This window comes from Schistocerca nitens, chromosome 1 (assembly GCF_023898315.1).
Source record: "Schistocerca nitens isolate TAMUIC-IGC-003100 chromosome 1, iqSchNite1.1, whole genome shotgun sequence".
Taxonomy (NCBI): domain Eukaryota; kingdom Metazoa; phylum Arthropoda; class Insecta; order Orthoptera; family Acrididae; genus Schistocerca; species Schistocerca nitens.
In genome coordinates, this window is record NC_064614.1 from 155,823,850 (window position 1) to 155,840,873 (window position 17,024).

General features: G+C 41.7%; 2 protein-coding genes across 2 annotated transcripts in view; both read left to right on the forward strand.

The window, feature by feature from the left end:
- Positions 1-17,024, forward strand: part of LOC126243928 (putative inorganic phosphate cotransporter) — a 246,450-nt gene that overhangs the window by 167,082 nt on the left and 62,344 nt on the right. The gene's annotated exons all lie outside the window — the stretch shown is intronic.
- Positions 7,471-17,024, forward strand: part of LOC126232848 (putative inorganic phosphate cotransporter) — a 112,170-nt gene continuing 102,616 nt past the window's right edge. The window contains exon 1 of the mRNA XM_049942826.1: positions 7,471-7,569. Within this exon, the coding sequence (XP_049798783.1) occupies positions 7,530-7,569 (40 nt within the window). The 5' untranslated portion in view covers positions 7,471-7,529. The remainder of the gene's footprint in view (positions 7,570-17,024) is intronic.

Sequence of the window (17,024 nt, forward strand, 5' to 3'; positions counted from 1 at the left end):
ATTCCTGGTTGTACAAAACCTTGTGACAAATTGCATATTAGGAATAGATATTATGAGCGAGAAGGACTGCATTATAGACTTCTCCAAAGGTAAATGCATTTTAAATGATAAAGGCAGTGTAATTATTATTGATTTGGACAGGAGAACTCTAAAGCATGACAAACACTGTACAGGGTACAAGGTTCAGTTAGTACTTGACAATGACATTCAAGACACGCAAACACACTCATCTCACACAGAGCTAATGGACTTGAAAACATTGCTTGATCATAAGATAAATGAAGCTACAGCTCTCAGTGCACATGAACGTATAAAACTACAGGAAGTGTTATCCAAATATTTACAAGTTTTTACCAAACGATTAGGTGTTATCAACACATATGTGTACACGATTGAAGTTAAGCCTCACAAGATCTTCTACCACAAGACATATAACGTACCGTTATCTCAACGACCTGCTGTGTGGCAAGAACTAAAACAAATCACAACATAGATAATAAGTAGTATAGAAATTTTCATTTCAGCGGTTCCAGTGACGCAGTTGAAGACAGAAGAACTTTTCTTTCAACGCCGCGGCACCACCGAGAAGACTGAATATTATAGTAAAATTTATGATTACGTAGCAGTGAATGATACATAAATTTTTCACGGAACATTTGTGACTGTAGGTACCACTGACTTGGTATGACACCTGACGAACCGACAGACGTCATCTGTGAAGCGATCTTTTACCTTGAGAAATAGATTAGACGCACATCTCTCAGCAAGAAAAGCATCTACCAGTAGCCAAGGCCACACAGACACTATACACACACGCACAAAACGCGAGGAATCGAACAGTTTTCCGTCTCTTATTATTTTGAATATTTATTGAGTAGTAAAAATGCCTGGTCTTGCCTACTGATGTAATGAATGTTGTGTCTAACCTATCTTAATTTCAGATGACATCACAAAATAAACATCGATAAAATCCCAGCAAAACCCTTAAAGAGGACGTAATTATCTGCAATTCATGTAATCAAATGTGACACAATGTAATAACCCATAGCTATGTAATAATGATGTAAACATGTTTATGTGCAACTGTATTATGTTTATGCTATGAAAATATGTGACGTGTGTATGTATGATTACTTATATTTTTTTTCTCTTTCAATGATGTATAATGTAACTGTTACTATGTAAAAGAAATTTGAACAAAACGAGTGCCAAAAGGACATTGCATAGTGAACCATTGTTCACGGACATTAATGAACATTACTAACTCTGCAACTACACAGAAACCTATGTGAAAGAAACTGTTAATAACGTTCATTATGCATCGTACCTATGTAAACGCGATGAACCATTTCTTTGATTAATAACTACGAACATTTAGGTGAGCTATATTCAGCAAAAAACTGAAAATGTGAAGTGCATAATTCGTGCATCGTCTAGTGACAACACTACAATACCTAACTTCAAGATGTTAACTGGATTAAACGGACACAAAGTGCCTCTCCGGAAAACAACACGACGGGTGGAAGAATTTTGGTTGGAACTTCAGGGAATGAAATGTTCTCGAAATGTGACGGACACTCTTACCTGGACTGTCCAAGGATCCACGCCAGCTATGTGCCGTCCGAGGTTCTGCAGCCAAGCTTCCACGGAATGTAAAAAAAAACGAACTGCACGTGGACCAATTACTAACGGGTCACGTCAGATCTGTAATAAACAATGTTTTTTAGTCACAACGAACTGCATCACAACGACTATAATGGAAATGGAAATGGACACGCTTATGTTTTAATCACGTTGTTATACAACGATGATACTAACCTGTGAAAAAATTATTGTGCAGCAGATGAATTTGAACTGTAATAACGACACGATGCGAATAGGTCGACGCACCTGAAACATACGGACATTTTTCTTTGAAGTATTTCAAAACAATACTATGTAACTAAGAACATTCAACAATCTGAGTTGTATTGTGATATAACAAATATTGTAAATTTAAAACTAAGTTACCTGTTATAGAATGTAGTCTTCATATGTAATCTTGGTGGAATATTTTTTTGTGCAACGACTAAGAAATGCGCGCGCACACGAACAATATGAACTGCAATACTGTGCCGCGTGATCTAAATTTACGATATAACGGCAGTGCCAGAGTCACACTGACGCTTCTGCGCATGCGTGCCCTCTATTTTGCCAACATAAGAACTTTCACGGCGCACGCGCGTCATTCAAATTTTGTATATAATATACAGTATAATGTAAGTCATGTAAATAGTTGTAGATAACTTAGATTTTCTTGTGCCTTTAGGTGAATTGCTCGCCTGCAGGTGTGTCCTTTCGCCTCGCAATTCAGGGGGCAATATAAAGGCACATTTGCATGCCGTGCGTGAGTTTCCTCGGAAACGCGAAATCTTAATTAAATAGAGCCTATGGCACAGAACTGCAGCGCTATGTCGCTGATAAAACAAAAAAGGAATTACGATACTCTTATGTTTGATTTAGAAGAGAGAGCTCAGGTAGAAGTGGTGCGAGAAGCACGTATTTTATTTTATTGACTGGCACACCGCCATATTTGATGTTATGTAAGAACACTGCGAGTTGCAATCTCACTAGGCACTCGTTTCTGTAAAGAATTTATATTTATGAAAGTAAGTAGAATTATTTAACTGAAGGCTTATTCGTTGAATATATCTGATTTAACTAACTGTGTAAACTTTTTATGTTTAGTAGACAGTCACCTCTGTACGACGTATTGACATGGCTGGCAAATTATTCTAATATTGAGATTTAGATTTGAGTCCGCACCTACCGCAGCAGTCTTTGGAAACGATTTAGATACGAAGTCCGATTATTTGAGTTTTATTTCACGGTCAACTACGAATAACATTACATTTACGAAAAAGCCATTGTCAAGCGTCTGATACCGAATAATTAAAAGTCCACGCTCCAGATAAGGCAACGTTTATTACAACCAATCACTATCATTAATATACATACATAATATTTTATTTTATTTTATTTTATTTTATTTATAGTATCTAATCAGAAGTAACTACTCAGTGAAACTTTTCAGATATGGTACTTCCCTACTGTTGGGAAAATCCATGAATATGTTGCATATCTCGTACGGCGATTCATCTTTTCGTGTTGTTCGAGTACCAAAAGTGCAGCACAGCAATTCCATTGTCTGTCATAGACAGAACTCACCGCCATCCATGCGAACCAGTTGATCGCACTGGTATTTTGTAGGATGAAGTATACCATATCCAGGTAAAGAATTACCGCCGGTGTGATGTCTGTGTAAGTGGTACGGCTAGGAAAGGCCATGATATGACGTGTCAGAGTCCATCGACGTTCCACACACTAAACAGTGTTCATCCCTGTCCATCAGGTCGCAACATATGCAATCAAGTATGTTTACTACCTGCAGTCTGCCCCACGTCATACACTAGTGATTAACTAGAACATACCATGAGGATTGAACTGTCGGTTTCAAATGTGTGTGTGTGTGGGGGTGGGGGGTGGGGGTGGGGGTGCACGGAACACCAGAGGATGGGCCAGACTCGCATCGGATATCGCCATTTCACCACGTTCCTACCATGATACCACATTAAGAGACGATAAATATCTCGCACCGTCGGTTCCTTGGACGACAGCAGCTCATCACGGACGTCGCTAAAGTCTACGAGAAACGTTGCAATGGGAGCAAGTATTGGCGAAATGTTGCCGACTAGAACAGGCAGCGCATAAGAGCATGGCATTAGTTCGTCAGTCAATGCCGATGTTACTCTATGCGTCCGATGGTGAGCATCGCCCGCAAGAATAAGGCAAAAGATTTAAGAGGGACATTCGTACGGCCAACGCCACCGTCCCACGTGCCGAGGGTTAGTGTGGCGTAACGAATCTTGAGTAGCATCCCGTGGCTGACAAAATATTCGAAATCCGCCAGCAGGCTATCCACGGTTCTCGTCGGCAGCGGAAACATCTGTACAGTACGTGGTAATCGTTTCGTAATATATACGTTGACATATTACACACAATGCTCCATGTCCAGGACTCGTAATGAATTATCACGCAAGCAACTTAACGTGAATCATCAGGAGCTGGCGAATAAAACTCATTGTCGCTGTCCTCGGTAGATCAGGGTGAATGGAATCCCCAAACATCTCAACATTTCTACTACTCGTAATGGGCCGAGGTCCCCATCCAGTGCTCGTCCAGTGAGTATTACCCCGATTTTGCCTTATTCAGCTCTGCCCACCGCGTCTCCATACTGTGTGAAGCAGTCGAGGGACCTTCACACCACTTCTACCGTTCGCACGAGGAATAGCAGGTCATCCGCATGCACTCAACAGATGAAGGTATCGCCCCTCAACTCCAAGCCACTGACCGTCCGATCCAGCCCGCTCATGAGTGGTTCAAGTGCTACCACAGAGAGGACCATCGAAGCGGAGAGCTTTCTCCTACTGAGCTTATAATCGGTATAGGACCTGCATGTCGGCCATTCACGGTCAATCCGGAGATCACAGCCCTTAGCAGTCGTATGATAATCTGAATAAAAACTGGGGGAAACGCCATGCAGCGTATTACCGATGTTAGGAAGTCATGATTAATTAAAAAAAGAGAGAGAAAAACTAAACTGCGTGCGAACAGGTCATGAAGGAGCAATGGAACCGACCGGCCGCCGTGACATCCTCAGCCCACAGGCGTCACTGGATGCGGATATGGGGGGCATGTAGTCAGTACACCGCTCTCGCCGCCCTTGATCAAAATCGACAGAGACCTGAGCCGCTCTAAGTCCACATGCAGTAGCCAGAGTGATCACGTCTCTACAGACGCTGAGCGCTAATTGTATGTTGCTAGGAAGTGCAGCGAAGCTACGACGAAATGGCTGCATGAAAAATGTGAAGAAATTGAAAAAGGAATTACTGTCTGAAGGACTGATTCGGCATACAGGAGTCAAAACAACCTACCTTGACATTAAAATCAAGGGTCATAGCACTAAGAGTGTAATGGGAATTCCACTGTTAAGTGGAGGGAGCGGGTAGGTGGAAAGAGAAGGGCTCTATGAGAGGGAAAATTTATCAGATGTAGTAGATGAAGAAACAGGAGTCGATTTAGAAGAGATAGGGTATCCAGTATTAGAACCAGAAGAAAGCTATAGAAGACTTACGATCAAATAAGGCACAAGGGATAGATAACATTCCATCAGAATTTCTAAAATCACTGGGGAAAATGACAACAAAACGACTATTGACGCTGGTATGTAAAATGTATGAGTGTGGTTACATACCACCTGACTTTCGGAAAAATAGCATCCACACAATTCCGAACACTGCAATTGCTGACAACTACGAGAATTATCGCACAATCAGCTTAACAGCTCATGCATCCAAGTTGCTGAAAAGAATAATATACACAAGAATTGAAAAGAAAATTGAGGATGTGTTATATGACGATCAGTTTGGCTTTAGGAGAGGTAAAGGCACCAGAGATGCAATTCTGACGTTGCGGCTGGTAATGGAAGCAAGACAAAAGAAAAAGCAAGATACGTTCATTGGATTTTTCGACCTGGAAAAAGTGTTCGACAATGTAAAATGGTGCAAGATGTTCGAAATTCTTAGAAAAATAGGGGTAAGCTACAGGGAGACACGGGTAATGCACAATATGGGTAAGAGCCAAGAAGCAATAAGAAGAGCTGACCAAGAACGAAGTGCTCGGATTAAAATGGGTGTAACACAGGGATGTAGTCTTTCCCCCTTCTGTACATCGAAGAAGAATAATGGAAATAAAACGGTCCAGGAGTAGAATTAAAATTCAAGTAGAAAGGATATCAAAGATTCGCTCATGACATTTCTATCCTGAGGGAAAGTGAAGAAGAATTACAGGGTGTGCTGAATGGAATGAACAGTCTAATGAGCACAGAATAAGGATTGAGAATAAATCGGAGAAAGACAAAAGTAATGAGAAGTACCAGAAATGAGAACAGCGAAAAACTTAGCATCAGGATTGATGGTCACGAAGTAGATGAAGTTAAGGAATTCTGCTACCTGGGCAGCAAAATAACCAATGACGGACGGAGCAAGTGTACCTATACGCGGTACAAAATATCAAATCGTGCAACAAGTCTGACACAAAACAAAGTAAAATGAACATTGTAAAGCTTTTAATATTTGAAAATGCACATGTAATTAACTGTCAGAACGGTAATTTGTAATTAAACGAAATGATAACGAAGCAAAATACTCTATAACTGTATAGAATCTATGTAGCAATGTAATTGTTCTTTTACTCACTGGTGCAAGAAACCAAAAAGATCAGCGTTATTACAGACACTCTGTGTTCTAGCCTTGAGGAAAACGCACGCTACCACGGACATCTGTCATTATGAGTTTTGAATTTTAAATAATATATGGTAATTTATACTAATCATACAATTTTCTTTCATGTGTATAGTGACCTTCATGCAGAAGTAAAAATATTCTTTTCAAGGTTTTCAGTACACTGGATAAACACCAAGAACGTCCGAACAATCAACCATTCTTGGCAGACATCTTCCGTAGGAATAATTTCATTGTAATTTCATTCCGTTCCGTCATCAACCGGCGCTTTAAAATACTCGCATCATAATTAGTAAAGCAAAGAAATTGCATAAATTAATTTATTTCGTATTAAAGTAAAAATTAAGAATATTCAGTCCAATAAAGACAATGGTCGCTTCTCGGCAAAACAAAGATTATTCCGTTTAAAAAGAAAATACTCTCTTTAATTCAAAGTTTTCTTTTAATTAAATTTCGCTACAGTAAATATATCCTGCAGCAATATTTTAATTTGATAAAAAGAAATATAATCCCTGAGATCACGTTTACCTTTTTATCTACATGAACGCGCCACGTAGACTTCAATTTTAACAGATTCTAAAAGCGCCTCACTCGATCCTATATTAACAAGGCAGTGAGTCACTTGCTGTTAAATAATCAGAGCTCAGAGAACTATTTTACGAAAGTATAGATTCCGGTTCCCGATATTATCATAATTCTTTCTTGTGTCCGCTCCGCCAAATAAGTGCCCCATTCCAGCTCTTGCAGGGTTAAATATCAATAAAGTTAGGCGTTGTTTTTCTTACACCCTTTTCGTCACATTCGTTGAGGACACCGTAAGTATACCTGAGACGGTGTCCGGTCCTGGGCGGTAGCGGTACACAAGGAGGACATCAAAAACCCACTAGGCCTGTCAAAAAGGGCATTTCTGGCCAACAGAAGTCTACTAGTATCAAACATAGGCCTTAATTTGAGGCAATTTCTGAGCAGTCGCCATTTACCGAAATAGCCCTTTTAGAATGACTTGCGAATATCATGGACACATCATTACAGCTCATATCAGAAAGCGCTTTAGTAGCCACGCTGTACCCGTTGATGTAAGCACGGAACAAGTGGAGCTGTGTAGCAGATAGTGGCAGGAGTAGTCGTGTGGTGGGGAGGTGCGGACGATTGCAGTCAGATCAACCACACGCGCATCAGTCAGCTGCCATGGCTACGACGGAACACCAGCCTGACCCAGCCGAACACCGTGAGTACTGCAGCATCCATCAGAGCCCGCTCCTATCATACGAGGCGTCTTAATGAAATTAGAAAACACTGCTGAAGAGTGGATTGCAATTTGACTCTGAAATCTCGTAGTCCATTTGTTTAGATGTCTGAATTACTTTTTTTAAAATATTTTACAGTATTCCTTGTATTTACCTAAATCCAGCATTGGAGCTATTCTTGGTCGACAGATACATGTTCCTTTTTGTGTTACAGGAAATCTTTATTCCTTGTGTAATCCATGGTTTTATTATAGACTTATGTTTAATTTGAATAACTTTTAGAGGAAAACAGTTTTCAAACATGCTACTGACATTGTTCATGAATGTGTTATATTTTTCATTCATGTCATGAGCACTATAAACACCTTTCCAGTTCATATCTTTGAGCAGTTTTCTAAAACACTCAATTTTTGATTGATTGACTGCTCTCCTGTACTCAGATTTAGCAGTCTTGATAATCTGCTTAGAATCTACATCTAAAACAAGGAGCTGCATGTCATGATCTGATAGTCCATTTATTACAGGTTTTATGATATGATTTTGTTCCTTTGATTTGTCAATAAAAATGTTATCAATGGCTGTCCTTGAGGATTTAGTGATCCTAGTAGGAAAGTTTACAGTGTGAATTAGATTGAAAGCCAACTAACTGCATTAAATGTGTACTGGAAGATTGCATTAGAAAATCTGTATTAAAGTCACCAGCAATCAAAATTTCTTCGTTTCTTCCTGTTAAATAACCCGAAAGAGCTTTTAGATGATTTATGAATAGATTATAATTTCCTACAGGTGCTCGGTAAATAGTTACTATTATATAAGATCTGTTATGGAACTCTACTTCTGTTGCACATGCTTCTAGATGTTGCTCTAAACAGAATTTATTAATGTCAATGTTCTTGAATTTTTGGCAGTTTTTAATAAATGTGGCAACTCCTCCTCCATTCATATCTACTCTGCAGAAGTAGGAAGCTAGCTTAAATCTTGAAATGACTAACATATCTAATCCAGTGGTCACTTGATGTTCAGAGAGGCAGAGTATGTCAATTTGATTAGATGAATTCATTTCATCGATACAAATGAGTAGTTCATCAACTTTATTTCTGAGTCCAAGAATGTTCTGGTGTAATAAAGATAACTGATACTGTATACTCATGGGATTATAATTGCTTTGGCGAAGATGAACTGGCAGTTTCTGATTACTTTCTGTTAAACATTGTTTAAATGGAGCCTGTATGCTAAAATCTGACTCCTGTTCATCTGTTTTCTCAAACTGAGTGTGTCTGTCAATCTCTCTTAACACTCGTTTTCTTTCCCCCTTCCCTATCTTAAAAAAGGCATCCCTCTGACACATGTGACCACTGTTATTTTACCACTTGTGACAGTGTCCCCCCTTAAGTTTTCTGCAATCAACCCAGACAGTTTTCCCTTCCCTTTCGTACTGAGGTGAAGGCCAGGCCTAGTGTAGTCCCACCTATCAATAGCATCCACAGGAATCAAACCACTATGGGACCCTATATCCGTCCTAAGCAGCCACTCCAAGTTCAACCTCTCTACAGAAGAGTTTAAATGAGAACGATCATGGCGTCTCAACACAGACACAAATCCCACACTCGTTCGCTTCGTTGCTGATCCTATCTTCACCAGGTCACTCTCTATGGAATATTCAGAGTTTCTGTCAATGCTATTTCCCAGACCACCCACTGAGGCAACAGGTCAAATCTATTTTCAAGATTTATGACAAAGCTGTTTGATGCTCTCCTTTGCATGTTCCCCCTATTACCTGTTGCCACTTCCCACCTCTGTTCACCCTTCTCCCTCTTTAACCTGTCCAGATCCTCCCTTGCCTTGTCTAGGCCAGCTTGAAGAGCTGCAATTTTCCCTTCCTGTTCCAGTATTCTCCTATCTCTACTGCAGATCCTACAATACCACTGGTGAGCCTCATTTATGTCCCCATTTCCAACGCCACTACATTCACCCCAATGAAAGAAACTACAGCACCCATCACACCGTACCCTGGAACTAACGATCCTATGGCATGTCACACACTTCTCACTCATGGTAAAAACAGAAATCGTATAAATTGATTTAAGTACTGACTAAAACGTAAACAATGATTCAAGTACTGACTAAAACGTAAACAAAGGACCTTAGAAACTACACTCCTGGAAATTGAAATAAGAACACCGTGAATTCATTGTCCCAGGAAGGGGAAACTTTATTGACACATTCCTGGGGTCAGATACATCACATAATCACACTGACAGAACCACAGGCACATAGACACAGGCAACAGAGCATGCACAATGTCGCCACTAGTACAGTGTATATCCACCTTTCGCAGCAATGCAGGCTGCTATTCTCCCATGGAGACGATCGTAGAGATGCTGGATGTAGTCCTGTGGAACGGCTTGCCATGCCATTTCCACCTGGCGCCTCAGTTGGACCAGCGTTCGTGCTGGACGTGCAGACCGCGTGAGACGACGCTTCATCCAGTCCCAAACATGCTCAATGGGGGACAGATCCGGAGATCTTGCTGGCCAGGGTAGTTGACTTACACCTTCTAGAGCACGTTGGGTGGCACGGGATACATGCGGACGTGCATTGTCCTGTTGGAACAGCAAGTTCCCTTGCCGGTCTAGGAATGGTAGAACGATGGGTTCGATGACGGTTTGGATGTACCGTGCACTATTCAGTGTCCCCTCGACGATCACCAGTGGTGTACGGCCAGTGTAGGAGATCGCTCCCCACACCATGATGCCGGGTGTTGGCCCTGTGTGCCTCGGTCGTATGCAGTCCTGATTGTGGCGCTCACCTGCACGGCGCCAAACACGCATACGACCATCATTGGCACCAAGGCAGAAGCGACTCTCATCGCTGAAGACGACACGTCTCCATTCGTCCCTCCATTCACGCCTGTCGCGACACCACTGGAGGCGGGCTGCACGATGTTGGGGCGTGAGCGGAAGACGGCCTAACGGTGTGCGGGACCGTAGCCCAACTTCATGGAGACGGTTGCGAATGGTCCTCGCCGATACCCCAGGAGCAACAGTGTCCCTAATTTGCTGGGAAGTGGCGGTGCGGTCCCCTACGGCACTGCGTAGGATCCTACGGTCTTGGCGTGCATCCGTGCGTCGCTGCGGTCCGGTCCCAGGTCGACGGGCACGTGCACCTTCCGCCGACCACTGGCGACAACATCGATGTACTGTGGAGACCTCACGCCCCACGTGTTGAGCAATTCGGCGGTACGTCCACCCGGCCTCCCGCATGCCCACTATACGCCCTCGCTCAAAGTCCGTCAACTGCACATACGGTTCACGTCCACGCTGTCGCGGCATGCTACCAGTGTTAAAGACTGCGATGGAGCTCCGTATGCCACGGCAAACTGGCTGACACTGACGGCGGCGGTGCACAAATGCTGCGCAGCTAGCGCCATTCGACGGCCAACACCGCGGTTCCTGGTGTGTCCGCTGTGCCGTGCGTGTGATCATTGCTTGTACAGCCCTCTCGCAGTGTCCGGAGCAAGTATGGTGGGTCTGACACACCGGTGTCAATGTGTTCTTTTTTCCATTTCCAGGAGTGTATTAAGGCAGATATAAATGAATTGAGAGAGTACTGAATAAAAAAACTGGTGATTACATATAAGTTTAAGTCACTGTTTACTTACGATACGCACGCGTGAAATTAAGCCTAAAATCCGTGCTATAGGCGCGAGAAGGAAAATAAACTTCTTACCCCGTTTAATCTTCTTTAACACTTCCACTAATGTAACAACACTTATATTATATTTATACCAACTGGAAACCTTTACCTATATGTTTAATTCACTGCTTACTTATCGGAATGCGACAAACAGTACATGACACAGTACAATAATTCGTTTTCATCTGAGAGTGACATAAACGCCTATAACAAAGAGAACGGCACTTATCAGATAAAAGCAAAATAAGCAATCGATTCAAACGAGACGAAGCACGTTCAGATTCAGGTTGGGGAATCTGGAAGGCCACAAATCTTTAAATTACCTAGATGTGATGTGGTCACTACTAAAGGTTTCTTGAAGCAAATCTTTCATCTGGCAAGCGACATGTGGTGTCGCACCATCTAGCAAGAAAATAGTGCTGAGGACATAGTTTCTTTCTTGCAAACGTGTCTCACAGGGAGCGTCTTATAAAGTGCAATACAGCAAACAAGGTCATGAGGTGACATCCCCTGGAAGAAAAATGCACCAAGAATGAAGGAGCGTGTGAAACCACACCACGCAGTCGTGCCTTTTATGTCCAGAGAATATTCCCTGGTCACATATCATAGATTTCCATGCGTGCAAAAAAAAAAAAGAAAAAAAGAAGAAAACACGAAGGGTAAATCCACAGCAATATAGCTTATTTTGGGACTTCATTTGATGCACATTGTGAATGTTGCAGGGATGCAACAATAAAATGCTCCGAAAAATGTTTCGAATTGTTGACTAGGGGAGACATAACTTGCACTGGGTGCATAATCTGAGGCTTGTGCTGTACAGTGGATGTAGTTACAGCAACTCCAACAATTGCCATGGGAAAGGGCCGCCTCCCCTTCCCTGCTGCACCCCTTAGTTCACTTGTTTCTTCAAATATATCAATCATATTTTAGCTAATTTATTGAGTAGGGCCTCTTTGCAGATGTTTCTGTCGGCGACATTCCCGCGATGCAGTACCATTATTGCAGCCATTCTGAAAAACAACGTACTAACAGTGCGAGGGCTCTCTTCTCAATAAATGTTGATTCCTATGGCAAATGTCAAATTTTTCACCAACAATCACTTCACAAAAGAAATCAACATACGTCGCCGAGCAATTAACAGCATACTGACGTCAAATCATGGATCACTTGACGTTTTGACTGGTTGCAGTGCCATATTTTCACCTAGTGACAAAACTGGCATATTGTTTTTCTGCATACTCTGCGAGCGCACAGATTAATGAACATAACTATGATATTACAATAAAATGAATAGCTGCATACAGGAGTTGATATGAGTCAACGTGGACAGGTGAAAATGTGTGCTCCGATCGGGATTCGAACCCGTGATCTGCTTAGATGGCAGACGCTCTATCCATACTTTTTTTTAATCTCATTTTGATCGTTCTTGTTCGTTGTATCTGCTCGGGACGGACCTCGCAAGACACCCGTTTCAGTTCGTCGCTGATCCATTAACTCAGTTATTTACTACAGAGGGCAGCTAACCCTCTGACCGAACACGCTGAGTTATCGTGCCCGCGATCCATCTGCAGGAACTTATCTCTGGAACGCCTCCCGTGAGACCCACATTCGCAACTTACTGTCCCGCACTATATATATATATATATATATATATATATATATATATATATATATATATATATATATACTTCAGCGTCCTGTGATGCATACAGCCCGCATTGCAGCTTTCGGTACACCGTACAGCCACCTGGTACATTGAGGTTGTTGTCAGGTATTTTGATCTTTACAGTTAACTTTATTACCCTATCTCAGATCGTCTTACACCTCCTTGCAATGGCGATTTCGTCAAATGCAATTTTATGTCCATTTTTCACAGAAGGTTCAGCTATCGCTGATTTCTACGGGTAGTGTAGTAACAGACACCTCTCACCTTATACCAACCGTGTAATGTAGTAAGTGACACATCTTCTGTTATACCCACCGTGTAGTGTAGTAACTGACACCTCTCACCTTATACCCACGGTGGTGTCTCGTGTACAAGCCTTGCACGACGTAAGAGCGTCCACACTCAGACGATATTTTGCTGACGCTGAGAGCTCCGAGGTCGACCTCATCGGTCACAGGCCTCTCGGTGTACTTTACTTGGGAGACCGAAGACGACTTGATGTTTTTTCTTCAGGAGCGCTGGACCATAGAACGGAAAGATGGTACTTTCCTCCTCGGTGATGTACTGCTTGCAGATACACGTGGGATATTTGTTGGTGGTTGTGACGGAAGTCTTCTGGTAGGTGGCTCAGTTCTCGTGCCAAATCTTCTGTATCAAAGGCAGCTTCCATTCGATGAACGCGACTCAAAAGCACACTTTTCTAAGGAAGTCTTATAAACGAAACGATATAGTACAGGCTGATTAAAAAAACGTTCAACCTCTTTGAGAAGACTATACCTTCTACATGAATGACGGTACAAACAAACGGTAAATTTTAGTTTACGCGTAGAGTTTTTGTTTATCAAAACAATCATACAATTTTACAAGGGTATTTCTTTTACATGCTTGCATAGACAACCTTGGGGTTCATTTTTACAGTTACATTTAGGATCAAGGATCTCATTTACCTTCCACAAGTGTTCAATATTCCCTCCACTGGACGCACGACAATCATCCAGACTATTTACATAATTAAGCGTGCTTGTCTGGTGTTACTGCTATCACTGCTGTTAGTGCGTGTCGTCGAACTACACCGAAATTTGTTGGAATGCGTGGCCCACAAACGGAATCTTTCACAAACGTGCAGGAAAAAATAACCCACATGCCGTGAGATCAAGCGACCTTGGAGGTCAATGGTGCAACTCGAGTTTCGTAGGTCCCTTACGACCGGTACATCATAAAGGCAGCTCATTGTTAGGAAATGATTTCAAGTAGAAGAATTAGTCTTGTGAAATTAATCTTTCTGAGGTTTTCTGAAGCTGAATACCGAAGCAAATTGCTCTTGAAAGATATATATGAAAGTAATGACAGAGGCAATGATACGAATAATACTCTTCGTTTCGATAACCGATGGTGAGGGGTGATATTAACTATCAAGACAGTACTGTAAGTAGCAGCGGTTAGACGACAGAGCTTCCTCTCCAAATAAGTCGCTCTAAAGGACGATCGTTATCGAGACCATTATCAGTAGTGGTCACCGGCCTTCTGATCTGCCACATGCTTGAGCAAATATTATCATGTTGGCGCAATTCAGATATCAGACTTCGAAACTGCATGAGCTGGATATTCCGAAAGCTGCCTTGATGGCGTCGTTGTATCGTAAGATGGCGTGACGTAGGCTTTAATCTGGTTGCCCTTTAAGAAAAGTAAATGAAAGAGGTGAAATAATATGAATAAAAGCAGAAGAAAGTATTACGAAACCAAGATACCATAGTTAATGCACAGTTACTGGTCAACTTATTGTAGCTGACAGCTTTGAACGACACTGTAAAATACGCCACTACTTTTTTGTCGGGTCTTAGATGACATACAATAAGTGAAGTACAGGCTTGCAAATTAATTCGGTCAGACGTTTTCCTGCTATATTTAGAACTTGTAGAATTTTGTATGTACGCACGTGTGACGTCGCACGTTCTCCACGACATATCAGCAAACGAACTAGTTGCCATCTGTAGGTGGTTCGTGGTAACTGCTGCTCTGCTCTTGTCGGCGTCCTATTTACGTTGGCCGTTAACCCTCCATAACTCCGCTCCTGTCGCTATCTGATAGCGTCTGTACTAGACTGGCCAGATAATGTCTCTCCCGTCGCCCCATGCGGCGCATCTAAACGCAACATTCGGGCATCTTGCACGGCCGATATTCAAATGGTGTTACCTTTCCCGTGACTTTTGGCCATGCTGGAAAGCTAGTAACTGACTCAGTTCTTTGGTAGGAGATCGACTGCAGCATTTTCCACGTTTTGGCGAATTATGTTCCTCTGGAAACATTCCGCAAATACAGCGCCTCCTATCCTTCACAGTGATCCCTCAATATCTGACATTGTTCAGGTCCCTTATATACCCTAACAGATCTGATAACAACATTAAACACGAACAACGCTAATCCTCTCTAGTGGCCATTCTACTTGTAGCTCTAATCATTTACGTACTCGCGGATGATGTGCATATGTACGAAGTTACATTGAGATCCGATCATGTCTTCTGAATGCTTCACTTTGTGTTGTCAGGCAATGTAGTAAGCTTGTCAACCTTCTCTTAGTAATGTACTACAAATTCACAAAATTTAATCAAGCAAGTGAATAAGTTGGCTCCAGAAGACAATATATCTTACACTTAATTACAGATTAGAACACTGAATGTGAATTATCTCAGCCTGGAATTCGTATATTTTGAGTGAAACTTATGATTCAACTGCAACATAATCTACACAGACAGACCTTACGAAACAGGTACAGACTCAGCCTCTGTTAGTACACACGTACGTTAATGCTAGATCTTTCCGTAGACTTTATCACGACAGCGAGAAATTTACACTTGAAAGGGAAATCAGGCAAGAAAACTGTAAATTAAAACTAATCTCAGCAGGATCTACTCGTAGAAGACTTTTTAGATCCTTAAATCAAAGAAATAAAAATAATGAAATATATCTGCACCTTCTTTGTTTTGTTGATGACAAGTGCTGTTTGTATCTAATGCAGAAAAACTTCAACAAAGAATGGAGATAAGTTCTTGTATGAGAAAAGTTTGGAAACAGGCCCAAAAACTAATTGCAATAAGAGTAACATACAAAAAATACGTTGATAATAAAACACTACATCTTAACGATGAGTTCCTAAAACTGGTTGCAGAGTTTTCGTATTCATGCAGTTGAAGACAAGAAATGAATGTTCAGGAAAAGAAATGAACAGAACAATAAAATGCCTGAAGAGCGCTGAGTAAACTAAGTAGACTTTTCAAAACTAAGCTTCCAGATTGTCTGAAAAGGAAAGTATATAATCAGTGTGAAATACAAGTTTGATTCATGGCAGTCAGTCACAGTTTTTCATTGCTAAAACCATTAAAACTTGCAAGTTGCTCGTCAAGCAAGAGTTGCACAACTTGGGAGGGGCAGGAAAACAAAACAGTGTGTATGGGAACAGACTGAGGACGAAGACATAGCGGGTGTTTCACAGTTCATGTTACACACTTCTAGGGGTTTGCAGAAGGGACTTCGTAGATCAAGTTTTACACAGAAACCCATGTCCGGAAACGCCATCCAACGACGCTACAGAGCTTCAAAGTTATAGGAGTCGACGCCTGTTAGTGTACGTATGTACAGGGCGATTCCGTGATGATGTTGCAAACTTTCATGGATGATGGAGAAGGATAAATGTATCAATCTAGGTAAGGGTACCTGGTTCGGAAACGAACGTGTCGAAAGTTACAAGCGAACACCATTCTGATACCTTTGAAATAGCATCGGCACTGTTGTTGCTAAGATTGTAGGGTAGGAAACTTTCAGAGGTGGTAGTATAGACAAAAACATGAAAAAATCTCTAGTGAGCACGGTCTCTAAAATGCATACCTGAGGATTATGAGCACTTGTTCATCTTCGTTAGTGTGAGACACAATTGTTGATATGTCTTAAGGTATGCATTTAGGATCCCGTTTCCTCGACTTTCTTCATGTTTTGGTTCATACTACCAGCTCTGAAAGTTGCCTACCCTACAATCGTAGCAACAACAGTAACGGCAAATTTATTACACTGTCAGACGTA